Source organism: Aulonocara stuartgranti, assembly GCF_965226115.1.
Source record: "Aulonocara stuartgranti genome assembly, chromosome: 23".
NCBI lineage: Eukaryota > Metazoa > Chordata > Actinopteri > Cichliformes > Cichlidae > Aulonocara > Aulonocara stuartgranti.
In genome coordinates, this window is record NC_138958.1 from 13,774,444 (window position 1) to 13,794,681 (window position 20,238).

At 42.7% G+C, this 20,238-nt stretch overlaps 2 protein-coding genes across 2 annotated transcripts; one reads left to right on the top strand and one right to left on the bottom strand.

The window, feature by feature from the left end:
- Nucleotides 1-897: 897 nt before the first annotated feature.
- Nucleotides 898-15,938, bottom strand: cep63 (centrosomal protein 63). The gene is made up of 14 exons (XM_082524875.1): nt 15,509-15,938; nt 15,243-15,420; nt 13,918-14,013; nt 13,704-13,793; nt 13,501-13,614; nt 13,272-13,421; nt 12,856-12,989; nt 12,119-12,262; nt 11,559-11,661; nt 11,254-11,451; nt 9,601-9,687; nt 9,261-9,463; nt 8,796-9,114; nt 898-8,704 (listed from the first exon to the last, which is right to left on the bottom strand). Exons 1-14 carry the CDS (start codon nt 15,547-15,549, stop codon nt 8,504-8,506), a joined length of 2,058 nt encoding a protein of 685 aa, XP_082381001.1. The 5' UTR covers nt 15,550-15,938; the 3' UTR covers nt 898-8,503.
- A 473-nt stretch (nt 15,939-16,411) lies between these two features.
- Nucleotides 16,412-18,859, top strand: LOC309700950 (uncharacterized protein). Its single transcript, XM_082524877.1, has 4 exons — nt 16,412-17,258; nt 17,533-18,025; nt 18,275-18,379; nt 18,463-18,859. Exons 2-4 carry the CDS (start codon nt 17,682-17,684, stop codon nt 18,506-18,508), a joined length of 495 nt encoding a protein of 164 aa, XP_082381003.1. The 5' UTR covers nt 16,412-17,258; nt 17,533-17,681; the 3' UTR covers nt 18,509-18,859.
- The last annotated feature ends 1,379 nt before the right edge of the window (nt 18,860-20,238 follow it).

The window sequence follows — 20,238 nt, forward strand, 5'->3', positions numbered from 1 at the left end:
GAGGGCCGATTTCTGCCAGTTTTCCACCGTAGTGTTTGGAGAAAGTGTTTCTGGGGCAGACTGCGTATATCCTAAACTTCAACCATGATTGGCTGCGACAGACTGGACGCCAGCAAAGATTTACATTGGTACCAGCCATATTTATAGTTATTTGTTCTATGGTGGACAATTCAAAATATTAATATCTACCATTATTACACAGATAACAATGAAAGATGAAAATGTTACTGCATATTTACTGACATGCAACATGTTTGTACTTCTGAGCTGTTAAAATGGTCTTTAATATTCAGCATCAGTTATATTGTTATGTCTTTGCTTTATTATTCATACATTTAAGTTTGATATTTTCTTGTATTAAAGAACCTAGTGAATATCAGTCTGTGTGGCTAAATCTGACTTGTCTCCATGATGGATCTGTGTTAATTCAGGTCCCTTTTTAAATGAAAAACACAAACCCTACAGTAACTTTAGCATATTGTAGGTGTGCAAAATGTCAACTTTATGCTGCAAAAACTGTTCAACTTATAGACCTTCAAAGTATACAAGGTTCGGTTGATACTTTTTTAAGATCTCATAACTTCAAAAGAACTATATTAAACTGTCTCACAGACATAAGCTACATTCACGAGTGTTAAAAAATTACTTGGAAATGTGTTTATTTGTTTACACAGAAGGAATTCCGGCTAGAAGATGAGCCTGATATCAAATGTAGGTTAAAACAACAAAAAATAGACATTTCATCTGCTCCAACTTGCTCTGAGCAGCCACCTATCTCACATGGTGATAAAAGCCTTGAATGTTTATCCTAAATGCACTTTTTGAAGTTTTCTCTAGTGAATTATGAGAACCTGATCAAACATCCAAGGTACCTGTTTCTGTTCCTCAAGATCACAGACCTTAAACTGGTGCAGTTTATTCAAACCACGATATATCTCCACACCAGTGCTAATCGTGTTGAACAAAAAACATATTGTGGCTTCAAATTCTGTCATGTGGTGCACAAAGCATTAAAAATGCTCTAAATGACTTAACTTCCAGATACTTAATGATGATAAAAGAAACTATACTTTTATCAGAGTTCCACTATTAACTAACCACAGCATTCAGATGATCGAGGTGAGTCTTTATTTGACATTTGTAGCAGATTTCCCCTAATGATCTCTTTAAAGGCGCGCACATGAGGATTTCTACACCAACAGACATAACCTGTTCATATTCTCAAGAACTACGTCAGCACAAAGGTTTGGTAAATAAATGTCTTAAGTAAACAAATGTAAAGAGGCCACAGGTCTGCTGTGATAACCTCCATCTCCAGATGGCAGACTGCCGTTAAAGGGAAGGGAAACGTGAGACAGATGAGTGGAAGGGTCAGACGTCAGGAATGAGGAAATCCCACCCTTTGCCCAAGCAGATAGAGAACAGGAAGCAAAGCCATTTGCATACAAATTCACTCTCTTTGGAGCAACGTGTAGCTCAGGGAGAGCATGTTAAGAGCGTGGGAGGAGACCTGCAACCCGCTAATAGTGCAGTGACAGGTGGTTATTACGTGCCCGATGGCATTCTTAGACGGCAGGGGGGCAATGATAAATAGGAAGCATTCAGAACATACTCCTTAGAATTTAATTTTCTGAATGTGGAGCAAGGAGGCGAGAAGGAAAAGAAACACTCAGTTGGATCGACATGTCTAAAGCTCATATTGAGAGTTCCAGGGAGCAGCTACCAAATGCAAGTTTGCTTAATTTCACGTAGTTGAATGCAAAAGGCCATAAAACTGTTAACCACTTTTCCAGTTACCTTTAATCCTCTGAAAATGGTGAGCTGTGTTGTAATGTTAAACCCCTTAAATTATGACTGAAATCAAATTTAAAACCTGCTGTGGCGAATTGTATCAGTCCAAATACTTGGCTCTGATAATAAAAGTTGAACATAAACAGAGCCTGATTAACAAGAGTGTTTAAATTAAAATGTCTCCGATTACTTTGAATGTCTGTAATACGTTAATTATTCCAATACTTTTGTGCAACCGTTTAGTTTATGCTGAAAATTGGTGGTATTGTCCAAATACTCACATACTTCAATGTATTATTAACATACATATAGTGCAGTTCAATTTCCTCTACGGCCCAAATGAAAAAAAAACCCTCTTTACTTCATTTTCTGCTACATTAAGCAAACATTTCCACTTTAAATTTCTACCTTACTGATGCTGTGACCTGTCCCAACAAGGGAATAAATAAATACCTAACAACTACCAACTGACATTAAACACTTGCAACACTCACATACCTCAGATAATGTTTGTGTAGCAAACAGATGCCGCTCATTCTTGGCCTGTGTTTGCATTTTTTAAAGCTTTGTCACTTCTTCCCAAACATTTCAAACACATTTAAAGCCACAGATGAGTTTAAACCACAGCACACCTGATTAAAAATGAAACGTCAGATCTGAATCCTCAACAGGAGGAGCGGCCGTTAGACCCCGCTGATTTATGACCCGGACCGCCTGCAGAGTGATCACCACAGGTGATGACGATTTTCTCTCTGATCTCCCACAACACTGACGACTTTATGGCCTGTGTAATTAAAGACTTAAATACACAGTGGCCTCAGAGTTGACCCAAGCATGAAAGGGGGGGAAACTGATGAGGGTCAATCATTTCTGTAGAGCAAATGAGAAGGTACCTGCCACAGCACATAGGTGCAAATCTAAGACATAAAAGAAGTATTGACTGGTGCAGGGTTGGATGTTTCAGCCTCCTGCATACTTCAGGGAAAACTGGGAGAAAAGGGTGTTGTTGGAGTAGAGAGATTCAGTTTTGATAACGCTGCTGTTATCTGCCCCCACCTCTTTGTCAAGTGACAACAGCTGCCTGAAAGTAATGGACCATGAAGTCTTCCCTCTTGAGAACCGCGTGTATACACATTTGTACACAATCCACTAAGCTATCAGATTTCTTTTCAATTTGTTTGGTTGATATGAAAACAGACATGTTTTTGATGGCATGTTTGACCAGTGAAGGAAGCACTTTGTCTGTGTGTTTTTCCCACACAGGCATTTTTGGCTCACGATCATTTATTCACAGTAAACCCAAGCATTCTCCGCAATTGTCCCTGAAATAACTCATGAAACAAACACTAACGTCCACCATATTTTCGACATAGTTTACTTATAAACTGGTGACATCTACCTTTTATTTACAATCCGACAACAGCCTCTGGTTCTAGATTTATTTCAAAGGGTCATCGTTTGCGTTTTTGCCATTCCGATGCTTCACAATAAGTTGCCATGCAAGTTTTCCGAACCCAAACATTACCATATTTGGACAAGAGAGTGGAGTGCTAACTTAGCTGGTTAAATTAATAAACATGGGTCAGAACATCTGGGCCAGAAGATTATGCACGAGTGCCTAAAACCTGCATTCTGTCTGAATGCCACCAGATGGCGATAGCTGCAGCTGCAAAGAGGTCTATAAATGTCAAAAAGAAAACAGTTTTCTGACCTCTGTAAATACATTCCTGTTGAGTTCATAGGCTCAGTCACTCATTGGGGTTTATATTGAATAAAAGAAGTCTATTTTTATCATTTTTGTCACACACACAGCAAAATGAAGGATCACCTGTGGTATTAATCATTGGCTAGCAAGCTGTTAATCATAATCAGTTTCACAAACCTGCCCACCTCGTCACATCCGGTTTTTTTATAACCAAGATGGCGACGGAGGAAAGGTTCGTTTTGAATCTTCAACAAACAAACATGTGATGTCATGGTAGCTACGGTTATCTTTTGTATTAACTTTGTATTAAGAGCGAGAGAAGCTAATTAACCACAAACTAGCCAGTTCATCTGTGCAAAATCCAAGTGACAGTGAAAGAGCTAAAATAGTTTCACAAAGCAGAAAACTTCCTTTGGTTTACATCTCCACAGTGTCATGGAAAGACGAGAAGGGGTTTTTTTTTACTCTAAATGAGGAAGGACGTCACGTCTTCAGGCTCTTCTCTCGGAAAGATGTACAAATCAAAACATGTTCGGCTGTTTATGTCACTGCGACTGAAAGAATGTAAACTGACTTTTCCCCTTACCAATTCATCAGCGTATCCCAGGATGCTTTTAGGGCGTAGATTATAATCACTTGCTGTCTATTGTTTTGTTTTCTCTCTACTTTCTCTTCAGGCTTTACCATATCAAGCAAATCACTCCATGTTTAATCTCAAACAATCGCTTTATTCAGTGTTTTAACAAGTCGTGCATATTAGGTTGTAGGAAAATACTACATATGTAACTAAAAATCCAACATAAAAGTGATCGCATCATCATCATGATCGCTTGCACCTAAATGCACAAGGAGAAAATACGGCATCGAGGTCGCACTCAACCTGTGCATGTCATTGCATAAGACAGAAAGAATGAGGGTAGCCCGGGGGTGTTTGCAAGGGGAGATCTGCAAATTAATTGCAGGAGGCGATCCAAACGGATGACCTCATTAGCCATCGGTGGACAAGGAATGCTCTAAATAGCTTTTATATAAGACAACATCAAATAATTCCCGTTCTCACTCAGCTGAATATCAAAAAATTACTATCTGCTCTATTTTTTTCAAGAATTTCAATTCATTTTGCTTCAGGGCTAAAGGACAGTGCAGAAGGAATTCAAAACTCCTGCAGGCACATACACACAAATACCAGCCTGGTATGGATCCAAAGTATAAATCTTACTGTCAGTCTTACAAGTTTTCTGATTCTCTGGAAATACTCAAAGAAACATGAGCACATAAAGCATCAAAGGTCTAAGTATTCCTGTTACTGTGTATGACAGAGGTGGGCCTCCTTCTTCCCAGCAGAGGGCCAGACTGGCTGAGACTCAGCAGGAGAAGAGTCACATACTGAAGTCTATGACAAAGCTGGTACCGTGAATTACAACAGACAGCAGTCACACCCGGACCAGTGTTAACTTGTAGCACCGCTGGTATGTTTGAAGTAATATTGGCAATCCTGACAATGTTTGTGGTTTCTTTGCCAGACAGCCTGCAGATTTGCAGCTGGCTTTGATTAACTGGAGCAAAGCCGTACTGGCTGGGGGTTTCTTTGACTGTCTTACCAGGTTTGAAATGTTGTACCTACTTTAGCATCAACATCACTGCCTGCAAAGTAGAACTGAGTGATCCAGGAGATGTGTGGGTTACACCATTCAAGGGTTTGCTGTGTGAATGATTAGAAAACTGATCCAACATCCAGTCTCTAATCATCGGCATCATTCAGACTAAACTGGTGCAGTTTACTGAAACTCTATCCCATGATAGTGATACTCCCAAGAAAAAAAAACAGTTTCTTCTAAGCCGACCTTAGATGTTTTGTTAGCGCTGGAAATTTCTTGTGGACATCACCATTACTTAAGAGATTATGAGATGCAAAAATAAATGAATTAAAAGTCCCAAATTCAAACCCACTTTCATGCACTTTCAGGGCCTTTACGTCATACAATGTTTAGGGTATGAAGACAAAATTTTGCATGCTACTGTACAGAAAAAGTTGTGATCCCAGCACTTATTCCACCTCTGTTTACATACTACAGTACAAACACACACTGTAACTGGGACACTTGTTAACATGCTCATTGTGTGTTAGAGGAATGAGCCTTTTCCTCGTCGCCTCTCTGACTCTGTTGCCGCGCCGATAAGAGCGCGCCCCTCTGTCTCTGCAGCATTCCAAGCATCCTGCAGCAAACGTCCGCCGCCATATTGCTGCACGAGAAGAGTCCAGCAGCAACCTGCACCCACTCCCTTTGACCCCCATCTCCCAACACTGTCCACACACACACACACACACTCTTAAGAACAATGGGACGTTCCTGTCATATGAGGGATATGGCTGGAAGTAGAGGTGGAACACACGCGAAGCACGTCTGGCATGTTCAGAGAGGAATGTGCAACAAAGAGTACATGCAGGCAGCAACAATTCTGGGAAAAGTTATTATCTTGTGAAAGAAGTTCAGCAACTCATAAAAATACATATTAAATATGACATCCATCAAGGTACAACAATGTGTGAGAAGCGATTAACCGTCTGAGTCACGCTAAACCCACATTTGAGGCCTTTTTGGTAACATTTCTAAAGCAATCTCTGACCTCCGATAAGTTCAAACATTGAAAGGGTTGAAAATCTCTTTCAATGCTACAAGCTTGCAACCACTTAATGCTGAGAAATCTCAAAATCTGCTGGCAAATCAACCCAGTTTGCTCTGAGAAATCCCCACGAACCTGCACTGCCTCAGCCATTCAGAGATAAGTCAGCCTTTACACAAACAATCAAGCTTCATTCTTTATTCCCGTGACAAGATCTTACAGATAGCAGAAATTCCTCAAACAAATACCCTGAATATCTCAATCCATCAAGATCAGTTGATAACTGTGAGCCGATATTCCCACAGAGGATTCACTAATTTGCATGTGTATTTGATGTCTGGTATTTCGAAGGACGTTCGGTGAGGTGTTAGACCCTCTTGTGAGCCCACACAGCTCTCTCCGAATTACAGCATATCACCAGATAACAGGAGAATTAAACTTGGCAGCTGCGCTGCCATTGACTTGTGCAGATCTGTAACCACCTGTGATGTCTCCCTCTGCTGGTTCTCTGAGGTAAAGGATGGGAAACAAGGTCAACGCACTTCATCTCTCTTTTGTCTGAAACGAATCGCGGAAGTAATGAAGGACGGAGAAAGGGCCGACTCTGATGACTTCATTATAATTTCTTGCACAGTCATCAATATTCTCATCACTTTGCAGCCATCTTGAAATCCATCCACTTTGAGGGAGGATGTATTTTGAACAGTTAACGATAAAAACGAGTCAAATTTGATCAAACGTGCTTTAAAAGTTTGCTTGGCACCATTTTAGCAAAATGACAAAGTCATGCCGAGCGGTGCTGACTTCACCAGTCCAGATAGCTTTTGCAGTAATTTCTCAAAGACTTGCCTCAAAGCAAGTCCTCGAGGTGGTAGGTGTCCTCTCGTGCTGCATCAAGCTACCAGCATCAACCCCGAGAAGGTGAAAAGACTTCAGTTCGTTAAACTAATCATCTTACAGCCTGAATTTATTTTCTGTGAATTATTACATAAGTAAATCAATTCCTCCTCCCTTTTACTTAGGCCCCTTCAAGGAATCTCAGCACATATAAAAACCTTTTCACCTCCCTCTGCAGAGAGCCAGAGGATTGCCTGCCTTGCCAAATTCCTGAGCGCTGTTTGTTGGAGCTTTAAGCGCTCATAAAGCAGGCTCACGAATACCAAAGTGAGAAGTCAGCGAGCTCAGCTGAACATCACTTCTCTTTTGTTATTGTAACATTATGAAGGCAAAAATGAAAGACACATACTTCTCGAGATGTTTCCCACTTTATTTCCATTCGATCAGAGCGTCCTTCACTGGGAGAGCAGTAAATTGTCCCCACGCCCCCCTTCGGCTTTTTCACCGGTGCACATGGAAGAAATTAACATTCCATCAGCTTTCTAATGATGAGGACGAAGCACGCCGCAGGGGATGAAGGTCCATGCCAGCATTGGCACGGTGCACGCATTCCTGCGCTCGACGGGCTGGAGGGCCTCTGCAGACGGGTGTTGATGATGGGTTGTGTTTGTGTGTGTGTGTGTGTGTTTGACTCTCCCTCCATCATGGACGCAGTGTAAACGATGTGGTATTTTCTAAGTTATGACAGACGTATGGGGAGGATGGACCCTCCTTTGGCTCGCTGCACCGTCAGTCTGTCTGGATGGAAATGCAAATGTCCCATCGATGCTGCATTCCAGACAAAATAAAATATGCAGGTCAAGAAAAACAAAAAAACAAAAACAGCAGTTTGGACCAACCGAGTTCTCCTACTCAAACTTCATCATCTTGTCCTTCTACCTGGACATTTGACTTACGTGGTGTTCGAACACATTCCTCCTGCTTCCTGAATCTTGCAGTGCAGGATTTAGGGCAGCATCTTGTCAATCACAAGGGAGGCATGCCTTAAAGCATATAAGTTTAACTGCCTTCTGGACACTAAAGGGGATGACCATTTGCGAAGTAGACATCACGTTGTTCTCATTATGACCTCAAGCAACAGACTGAGCCCATAGATTTATCAGGAAAGTGTTACACAAAGCCACAGGCAAAGGGAGACACTGGCCATTTTTCCCAGACTTCAAATTAAATGGATTTGTTTTGCTACTGTGGGAGTCGCCCCCTGCTGGCCATTAGAAAAAAAATACAGCTTCAAGGCACTTGTGCTTTCTGGCTTCACTTTTCAGACCTGTAATCTACATTCAGCTTCTTCTAGCACACAGATAAACACACATTCAAGTGTAACAGCCTACAACCTTTACTACAGACGGTTGTTAAGGAACACTTGGTTTAACTCAAGGCATAAATATGAAAAAACACTCAATCAAGGGACGCACTAACCCATCTGCGATCATTCATGATGATATAATAAAGCCCAAGAACACAGCTGGCACTGTTGTGACTCCATCACTGACCATCCTGCACTGACATCTGGGCAGACTCCAGCTCCGAGCTGCTGTGCAGGAACGTGGAGAACGTCTTGTTGTTCTTCTCCTTCATCCCGAAGATGTGGCTGTCCAAACTCTGCAGCAGCTCCTCAGTCCGTAGGTTCTCTTCCTCCAGGAAACGAGTGACCACTGTGTCTGTCAGCGATGCAGACAAAAGGTCCTAAAGAGGGGGAAAAAAATGCAACTTTAGGATTCATCACCCCAAAAAACTAAACTAAATGTTACAGGACATCAATTTTGATGAGGCTCACCTCGGAAGAGGGAGAAGAAATCTCTTTATCGCTGCTGGTCAGAGAGTCTCCCGGGCTCGAGTTTTGTCCATCAGCTGCAGATTTGCTGGAGCTTAGGACCGGCACAGAGTTTCTCGTGGACAGTCTTGTTGTGGTGCTGCTGCTGGAGGACGAGGAGGCAGATGAATGAGGCCTGCTACCTTGGGACTGGCTGCGGGACAGACCTGTGGACGTCTTGGACGAGGTTTGAAGTTCTTTAAAGAGCATCTGGATCTCTCCTTCATAGCGAGTGGTGTTCTCTAGAGCCTGAGCTTTTCTGACTTGCATGTTCTCCTGTGGCCTGTGACAAAACAACACCCCAAACTATTTAAATCTAATATGGAAAAAACACTTTATATCTTAGTTTTTACAAAATACTGAAAATTTTCCTCTTTTACAGGCGACCGCTGATGGAAAGTAGCCTGTCTGTGTACATATACTCGCTACCTGTTATACGTAGGCTGCTCTTGGTCAGTCGCAGCATGGCTGAGCACAGCGTGTTCATATTTATCCTGACTGTTCTGATTGGAGGCCTCAAGTTGTGACTGCATCTCAGCGAGTGTCTGCCTTAACTGCCGATTCTCCTGCTCCAGGCTGCTCAGAGAAGACACATAACTCTCCCTCAGGGAGGCAAGCGGGGAGCCTCCCCTCTGTGGAGCGATGAGTGATTCAGGGGGTTAAAAGCGACAGAGGAGTGATTCGGACTTAGTAAAAAAGCACAGAAGAGGCACAAAGAAAAGGCTCCTGTCTGTAACATGAGTGATGACTGATATCGAAGCAGACAAACCTTTGGTGACTGAGGCTGCAGTCTCTGCAGCAGACCTTTCAGGTGCTGGTTCTCAGCCTGTACCATCTCCAGCTGTGCATGAGTCATCTGTGAAAGAATGAGAAAAATGTGATGAACCTCAAAGAATACAACATAATTTCACATTTAGCATAAAACAGGCTGCATTAATCTGCCAGAGATACAGAATAAATGCTAAGAAATAGCAAACCAGCCGTCAGGAAATCGAGGTTTGTGAGTAAGTGTCTTATTTATCAAAGCGCCTGTAAAAACAAATTTATACTAAATGCAAAGTGAAAGCAAGTGTATGTGAACACAGATGAATCCATTCGCATGAGTTAAAGATTTTTCAGCCTTTGTGATTGATTATACTCCTCATGTTGAATATAAATGTACCAATATTTCTTAGGTGGGAAACAAACAGGCTCTAGAGAAGGGGTGTCGAAATCCAGGCCTCGAGAGCTGGTGTCCTGCAGGTTTTAGATCTCACCCTGGGTCAACACATCTGAATCACATGATTAGTTCATTGCCAGGCCTCTGGAGAACTTCAAGATAGGGCTGTTCGATATCGGTTGTTTCGTGGTGTCGCAAAATAAACTGTTTACGGCAATATTTTTTCATCGTTTTGATGGTCACTGTAGTGGCTATATTAATTTCTTAAAGTTCTCTATATCTCTTATATTTAATATAACAACACTACAGACGGACAAGCACCTGTTTTTATGCGTTATGGTTAGCAACAACGACGGTAACACCATCGCATGTCCACTTGTTTATGTTCCACGTAAACCTTTCACAATAAAGCTCAAGATCCTGTTCAGACTTTTCAAAATAAACTGAATCACGTGAAAGAGCAGCTTGTTTACGGATGAGAAGTAAAAAAAGAGCCGCCAGGTGCTAAAAAATAAACCTTAGACTCAAACGTTAGAACAGGCTTTCCCCCGCAGCACGCTGTGTAATAAATACTCACAAAGAAAACGGCGGCCGTTACAACTTATGTCTAAAAATGTATAGTTTCATGCATCGGTTAAAACACTCGACTCCAGCTACGTGACGCGCAGCTGGAAACACTTCCCGCAAGTCGAGCTGCCCGAGATTCACAGAATTTACAGAAAATGTTACATTTTTGTGATTTATATCGTTATCGGGACGATAGAATTCTTATAGGGGGATATGAGATTTTGGTCATATCGCACAGATCTACTTCAAGACATGTTGAGGAGGTAATTAAGCCATTTGTATGAGCTGTGTTGGATCAAGGACACATCTAAAACCTGCAGGACACTGGCCCTCAAGGCCTGGAGTTCGACACCTGTGCTCTAGAGAGCCGATTACACAAACGGAGAGCAGCAAAGGACAGGACGTTACACCATCAGCTTGTTAAGGGTCTACCATTTTTCTGGTTAAAAGCTTCAAGTTTCACTGTCCAGTCGCTGCCCAGTACAGCATTCATGCAGTCCATTAATCTAGATCATTTATAAACTTGCTGTTATTAGCAGAAGATGCTTTAAGGGGCCTTGGAAAATCTCCATTTTTAAAGGGATTGCTGCTCACAGAGGCTCGTCTGATCATTCTAGTTTTCTCTCTAGAAGAAGTCTTTACCTACATAATCACTGTTTTTGTGAACTGGCACTGCATTCAACTGAATTAACTCACTTTGAGCTCAGCAGACTTCTTCTCTGATCGCTCCTCCTCATCGCGAAGCTGCTGCTTGATGCTCGACGAGGAGGCGCTCAGACTGGCGACGGCGAGGTCGCGCTCGTGCAGCTCGCTGGTCAGCTTTGACACCTCCTTTCTCATTCCCTCAACTTCGCCGCTGTGAGTCTGCCTGGCCCGCTCAAGGTCCTCTCTAAGCTGTAGATCAAACGTAGGCAGGACATGAGGTAGTGACGCAGAGCTGATGTTAAACAACAAGAACAAGAATGAAAAAAAAAAAAATGAACAAAAACAAAAACACAGACCCTTTTCGCTTCAGCCATAGAAGAGTCACATTCCGCTTTCAGGCTTCGCAGTTCTTGCTCCGTCTTCAAGTTGTCATCTCTCTGTTTATTCACCACCTGCAGCCTGAGTCCAGAGAAATAAAAGCAATGACTCGCACAGAAAAAAGATCTGAATGAAATCCACTGACAACTCTGTGTGCTCTGCATTTTTTTTTCTTAATTTACTTCAGGTCGATTTCAGTGCATATACACATTTAAAAAGGATCACCGAGGTCCAAAGACATTCAAAAGCTACATTGCATAAATATTCAATATTCCCACACAAGGACTAAAAAATATTAGCATCACTCTGCAACTTTTTGCTCCCACGGTTCCTTTTCTCCTGATAGCTACATCCTAAAATACGTCTGATTTGGAGAAAAGTGATTCGGTCTGTAATTTTTCTTCTTGTGATATAAATCAGGCGCACCCCATTCCCACTCACTCACTATTTGCTTCAGCACAAGACAGGACTAAAAGGAGTAAAAGACTAAAAAACTAACTTGGGTTTTGGACTACAGGAAGGGGCGGACTAACATTACCTCTCTTTGAGACATGCCAGTTCAGCCTTGAGATGACCCTGATATGCTTGGGCACCTTGGAGCTTGGCTGCAGTCTTCTCCAGCTCTCGTCTGAGGATTTCCACACCGGTGCAGCCCTGAGCTACCAGACAGTCTTCCAGAGAGCTGCACAAGAACATCACGCAAACATTCACAGGATGGCAACCTTTATGATGGACAATAGCTAATTGTTTTTCCCAACAGAAAACATCAGAAGATGAAGAAAAGATGTTAGGGAGGATGTGTTGATTCATGCAGGCTGGATAAAAGTATCACTTCATTACTGATGTTGTAATTTTAAATAAACAGGTTTGTTCACTAGGGACGGGAGAACCATGAAACAATCATTAAAGATTAGAAAAACTACAGTATGAAAAGTACAGACCGTGGCTGCAGTGGACACTTGTTGTGGTTTTCAACACTCGGGTCGTATTTAACAGTCGCTGACAGACCAACAACAGCACAAGCAGGAGTAGCCCACAGACCAGTTATACCACATTTTTCACACTCCCTACATCTACAACTGACACAGTCTGCAGGTAGATGGCCAGTTTGCTTAGCATTTAAAGAATTTGATCAGCTCTCGTTTTGGCTGCAGATACTTCAGTCAGTCACTTGGAAAGCTACAGTGCTACAAAGCAATATCCTGCCTACAGTGTGGACGCAGTACGCCCCCTTCTGTATAAGTTGCTGAACTACATCACTAGACATACACCCACCGAATGACTTGATCTTTAGCTTGCAGTGCTTGGTTGAATCTGGCTGTTTCGTTACGAAGTCTTTGGCGCTCAAGACTGGTTTGCCGCACAAAAGCATCCTGGGAGTCCAGCTCCTCCCATTCCTCAGAAAGCACCTGCAAAACAGCGGATCATCAGCTGATTAAAAGATATTTTAACCTGGCACCTATGAGGAACTTTGAGCTTGTAAATGCTTAACTGAAAAATCAACATTAAGAGGTTTATGGGCACTGGATTAAATGTTGAAGCTCAGTTTCTCGACACTGATAAAGTTGATCGGTAGACTAAAGTCTTTTTCATTTTCTTTCAGGCTTAATACATGTCGGAGAAACTTGTTGTGAGTGTTGTGTAATTGAAAATCTTCAGTCCTATCACCTTCCCCAGGTTTCTGAACCTACCTTCCAACTCTCAAGTGGTCGGAGACGCTCCAGTTCCAGCTCCTGCGTGTGCAGACTTCTCTGAGCTTTTTCCAGCTGAGAGCGCAGGCGCTGCACCTCCAGACAGCAATCCCTGTGCTCCCTCTCCACTTGGTGCGCTGCCCACTGGGACTGGAAACAACAGAAAACACGTGGTGAATAAAACAAACAAGCCTCTGCTTTCTTTACATGCTGAAGTCACTGAACTTACTTTTATGTGTGAGAGCTCATCTTTCAAGCTCTTATTCTCGGTCTCCAGGATTGTGAGCTCCTGCCGGCTCTGGGTGCGCTGTTGCTCCCACTCCAGAGAGCGCTGATGATATTCCTGCAGAGAGAGGGGAGCTTCATTATACCTCACATACCCAGAAGACGGCAGCAATCCAATGGCATGACTGGGGTGATGTCAGGGTTCACCTTCTGGAGGTCTGTCTCTTTCACTCCTGCGTTAGCGTCCTTGAGGTGTTTGCGCTGAAGCTTATGGTAACTTCTCTTTAACTTATCCAACTGCAGGAATAGAAACGCACTTACTATATTTGAAATCATGCAGGAGAGTGAGTACAAACAGAAAAACTGTAAACTTCTGCCCAAGCAAAAGCAGAAAAGATTTGTAACAGACAAGTTTTCGCACCTCTTCACGGAGTTTGCGCAGTTGCTGCTCGTACTTGGCGGCTAACTCTTGTGGACCCGTCTTGACATCTTCAAGCTGCTTGCGGAGTAATCCAATCTACAGTCATGGGTGAGGACAGTAATGGTGTTGGAAAGAGTTAATATGAGCACTCAATTTATGAGCTGTGTTAGCAACTATCTTATATTGAGGCTATGCTCATTACCAGCTGCATATTTTTATTTTTGGTCTCTACTCAAAATGCTCTTTATTTATTCACACTGAGCCTTGACGCACCACCCCACTTCATCGTTGGTGCCCCACAAAAATTCCAGGTTCACAATCTACAAATTTTATCATCATCAACAAAAATAAAGGATCCAAATCTAGTTTTACTTAAATAAAGGCTAATTTAATCATATCAACAACATCCATTTTTCTTTTCCTCATCTGACGTTGCTTTGTGGCGGCAGCAGACAAAGCAACGCCGCTGGGAAACCTTCAAAAGGGAGCAAGTGTCCTGATTAGAGGCCATCTCAACTTGCTCTTTTTAACAGCGAGGAGCAGTGCCTCGACTCTGAGCTCCCTCCAGATGTCCTGGCTCCTAATCCTACCGCTACGCCCAGACTCACTTCAGCTGCTTGTATCTACCACCACACTCGTTAGGTCATTCTCCAGATTTCAGCACGCACTTTAGGAGTTTGCAGGCACATCACACTCCATGTTCCCATCACTTGTGACTAAGATCATAGCCTCAGACTTGTAGGTGCATGCCCTCATCCTGGCTGCAAACTGCTCCAGTGCATGCTGATGGTCATGCTGTGATGAAGAACAATATCTGATGGATGCAAACTGACTGAATAACCTCATCAGGAATGCCGAATCTGTAGTCGGCGTGAAGCTCATCAGCCTGGAGATTCTTTTAACCTCACTGTCTGAGAGTCTGCTGCTATCAGACTCTTTAATTCATCTACTTGAGTCAGACCCACACATACTGATCAAGACTAAACACACCTCACTGCACTCTGCCACAAAGTATATGTGCACACCTAGCAGCACCTTTGACCTGTTAATGTCCCAGAAACATTAATGTTAATACGTATGTCCTTTTATATTTATATCTTGAAGTTTCGCTGATCTGATCATTTGCACAACACAGGGATGTGATTTTGAGGTTCCCACAATGGACACCACCTCACACCGGCTACACTTTGACATCCTGTCCACAAACATCACTAACAGGATCGAGGGAGGAGTACCAACACTGGATCAACACGTGTACACATCATCATTTATCTTTTAGAACTTTGCTCCTGTTTAGTATAAACTCTTAGGCTCTTCTATTTCACCTCCAGGTCCCTCCGTTCAATTGTGCTCCTTGAGTTTAAAAGTTCCTCTTCTCTACTTTTCAGCCTGAGCTCCAAGGCGCGGTTCTCATCTTCCCACTTCTTCTTCTGATCGTTGATCATGATGTCAATTTGTCGCATCAGTTCCTGAAGCTCCGGCTCACACGATGAAAGGACTGAGCTGAAAGACAAAGCCAAATAATGAAAAGGGTGTAATTTCTGTAAATGCTCATGGCCCAAGTTAGTTCTTTAAGCGCAGTGCAACTTACCTCAGATCAGGGCTGTGCATCGACCCCAGAAAAGCCTCCATCTGGTTCAAAGTAACGTCAGCCCTGTTAGTAACTTAAAGCGGACTTGCTTTACGGGTGCTTCACGTGCCCTTTCCCCACGCAAGAAGTTTACTATAACTTAGCAACCATACACGTTACTAGCAACCCATAATACACAGCGAGCTAAACCATGGCTGACCTCACTGCTACACGGAGGTGGTTTCTGCTTACAGCATTGTTAGCTCACGTTAGCTGCTGGCTGTGGCTGGTCCGTGTCAACTCATCCAACTTTATTTGTTTACATCACTAGCTGGACTGCCGAACAGCGCGCTTCCTGAGGTATGGCGGTAACTCCACCACTGCATGTGATGTCAACACGCTGTACGTAACTTCAGAGCACAGGAAGCAGCTTGTTTAAAATACTCAAAACAGACCTGTTATCCACACGCCTAGCTATGAAAGTTCGTATTTGGAAATTCCCTGTTGCCTGTAACGATTTTTTAACAAATATTATCATAATATAGGTCATCTTGTTGGCTTCTTAGAAGATTAAAGGATATTGTCAGACATTCTATGAACACGTGGCTCGTTGGTCTAGGGGTATGATTCTCGCTTCGGGTGCGAGAGGTCCCGGGTTCAAATCCCGGACGAGCCCAATTTTTGTACCGTTAAGGACTGTTGACATATTTACTTCAAACATCTGCAGTGAATTTTTGTGGAGTCTACGTAAGTGGTCAGCACTGCTACCAGTTTTCAAGCTAATGCGCGTTTTCACTTCTGAATTGGCTTGTGGTTGTGTTCTGGTGTTCTGGAAATCCGTCCCACCACACTAAAAACTCTACCCGTTGTTTCTGCGCATGCGCCACGCGTGCGCAAAAACACAAACCCCAAATTGACTTCATTTTTTTAGGCCAATGTGAATATTTGTTATGGTTATGATTAGGGTTATGGTTACGGTTTGTCAGAAGTCACTTTCAAATTATCGTACGTATAGGACGATTTGCCAAAGTAGGACGGTCTCAGAACCGGTGATTTATATGCTGTGCCAGTCACGGTAGAAACCAAGAAAATAGTGTAGGGTCCCTACTCTTTGTGGTCAGTTGTATTTTTGGAAGGAAAAATATTTCTTACGTCGATTCCGTCCAAACAGTTTTCAGGAATTTGCTGACATCAGTTAGTCCTTATATTGAGGTTGCGATTATATTCTCTTATAGCGATGCGATGATTGTTGATTAAGTACATTCATGGATGTGTTAACATATAAAAACGCTACCACGGGATTCCCTGCAACTGGCTCGTTGGTCTAGGGGTATGATTCTCGCTTTGGGTGCGAGAGGTCCCGGGTTCAAATCCCGGACGAGCCCTCCTTTTCTATTTTTCCTAAAGGATATCAACCCTTTTCAATTTATCTTGAAACATAAGGATGTTTTTAATGTTAAAGCTAACTAGATTACTTTTTCTGTTTGACTACACCCGCCTTCCATTGCGTCATTTCCCCGTTTCTCCACCTGCCTGTTGTCAAACACTGAACAAAGAGCGTCCCAGCCGCTCTGCTTCCCCAGCTGTTATGCTGGGTGGGTATGGGGCCGTGAGAAAGAGAAAGAGCTAGAGACGTTTCTGTTCCGCCCCCACAAACCCAACAGACACTCCTAACAGGAGGCAGACGAGCCGGCTTTCTGACACCATTTACTGCAGAGAGGCTGAGCTGTGCAGCCAAAGACGGACAATAAATTACACGCAAAGGCCAGCTGTAAGTACACTCTTTATTATTATTATTGAAACATTTTTCTTTCAAATCAGCATAAGATAGTAGATGGTAGTGTATTTTGGTATATTGCTGTCCTTTCTAATCAGCTCCATTGTCTGGAATAGAACATCAATAATCCTACAATAATCCAGATGAACCTTTATTTAAATATTAAATTATTAGATCTTAATTGGACATCTTAACTACAAATGTAACTTAAATTTGATGCAGCAATGCTTCTAATAGCTAATAAAAAAATTTTTTTTTAATGTATTAGAGAGTCACTTTGGTGAGCTTGGGACCTGCAGGAGCCATCATCTTCACCATTGTTTCTAAACACCGGACTTGCAGAAAGCCTTTTCACACCCATTCAAAATTTAGATTTTGTAGAAAAATCATTCATTCCACAAGTTGTCGGGGTTGACCATGGTTCTCTGTGAGGATGGCGAATGTAGCGTCTGCCTGTTGCCCTACTCCCGGGTGGAGAGGATCCCCCGGGTGCTCCACTGCAGGCACACCTTCTGCGATTCGTGTCTGGAGAGGATGTCAACGGAGAGGAACGGTCTGCTCACCGTGGGCTGCCCTTTGTGTCGCCGGGTGACCTGCATAGGCCGAGGTCGAGGTCTTCGAGAAGCTCTGTGGGTCAACAGCAAGCTGTGGGACCAGATACCGGAGGATGTGGACGTAAGAGAAGAAGAGGAAGAGGAGGACGGAGAGAAGCAAACAGCTGCACAGGAGAGGATAGAAGATAAACAGTTACAAGGAGAATGGTGGGTTTATCATTTTGAGTCTTTAAACATTACAACGTGGAAGTTGAGGACTGTAAATGTTTTAAATGGCAGAAAATGAGAACAAAACCTCTTTGGAGGGAGTGCTGAATATAAAATTCCTGTCATACCGAGTCATTTACACATTAGTGCCGAGCAGTCCATTTGTCCACACAGCTTCTCATTAGCGCCTCGGCTCTACAGCATTCTTCCCAAAGCCCAGTCTGACACGAGAGTCTTTTCTCTTTTCAGCATTTCCTCGAGATCCGCCAGAGCGAAGCTCAAACTGCCCACGTTCTTCAGGAGGTTCAGCCTGACGAAGCAACACCAGGAGAGAATCGTGTCTGGCAGCAATGTGTACGTCCTGAGTTTGTAGCTTTTATTTACAGATTATTAGTAAAAATGATCACTTAAATTTTTCTGTTTGTTTAATCTTAAAGGGAAATGAAATCCTGGCGCAGACTTTCAACAGAAGAGACTTTTTAAAAATACGAAAACTGACAAGTGGCCGCTCTCAGGAAGAGAAGACACAACTTTGAAGGGAAGCTGTGGTCGCTGGGGGAGGAGGATTCATTTGTGATCCTGTCAGGACACGGTTTTGTCCTCAGCCAAAGGTGCTCCGTCTCCCCATTATTTATTCTAGGATTAATTCTCCCAGCCGTTGCTGTGGGATTTAGTTCAGCTGTCCCAGAGCGGCTAACACCCGTAGACCTAGACCCCCTCAGAACAGATGGTCCCCTCTCCATTTCAGCTCCTGAATAGCCATCATAACTTATTGTTTTCTGTATTTATGATAGCTAGGACATGAAGTATTTAATAAAACTATTTTTGAAACAAGTTTCCATTGGATTTTATTGACATCTGAAAGAATCATGAGCTTTCCTCCTTTACCGCATGCACCATTTATGACACATGAAGTATTTAAGTGAGTGAAGAAAGTGAAGCCAGGAGGGGATTTCTGAATATAATTTCTGTGGAGAAGACGCACAACAAAAACCTGCCACAAAAGACTCATTCAACCACGAAAGTGGATTATAAAACTCCATTCACCGAGCATCTGGCACATATTCCACGTTCAATGATATCTGCAAACTGGATCATCACTTTCTTTTTGTTCCACCTTATGTGCACGTTAAACCCGCCCGACATATTTTAAAGAAGATACGTTGAGAGGACTATGATGTGTTTGTTGTCTCAGTCACATTAAGGTCAGTGCTGTTTGGATGGAGCTGAAAATCTGTTAGTTGTCACACTGGTTTGGACTCAACTGTTAGCCTGCACACTCTTAGTCATGTATTGGCAGGCGGTGTGTTATTCTGCCTTTAGATACCATATTCCCACGTTTAAGTGTTAAATGACTGCCAAACAGGAAGCTGCTTCCAAGTTCAAAACAAGCTGGCAGCCACGGGGGCGGGCTGGACGGGAATGTATCAGGAAGGCAGCAACAAACAAACACGCACACGCATGATTGTGTATATGGGAAAGAACCAGTTTCAGTTTTGCAATGTATTTACTGGCTCTCAGTGCAGGCCTGATGGTGGTAATACCCAAGATTAAAGCTGAACAGAACAGGAAACAACTCCCAGATTGTCTCAGCAGTGGTGGGATAATGTAGATAACTGACTTCAGTTAGATTTGGAATGCTAAAATATAAAATTACACTTTTCCTGGAGGATAATTTAGGCCTAGCATCAGAATTAAATACTGTGGTAAATTACACCAACCTAAAAACTGAAGGCCCGCGTAAGCACCTGCAGGTTTCTTTGGTCAGACTGATTAATGAGGCAGTTATTTACCCCGGAGCCGCAAAAATATTTTCAGCTCCAGCGGGGAAACTTTGCAACAACGTCATGGTGTAAGATCATTTCCTCAGTACTGCATTGCAAACAATAGTACATTCCTGTTTGAGTATCTGAATTCACACAAACACTCGCAGTACAGAATAATACGTCTGGGATTAATTAAACAAATTAAAGATCAACTTTCATTCTTGTGATTGAAACACTACGTTATTACCTGCACAGGTGGCCTAGAAAGAGTCACCATTTAGTTTCTGTTTTACAGCTGGAAACAGCAATGAAATCAGCAAACCGTCATGAGTAGAAACTGGAGATAATCGTTATTGAGTCAAAGTAGAAACCATGCATGCCACGACACGTGTGATAACTTGACACAATAATTCCTTATTGTGACCTACACAATGAGAGAGTGCACAT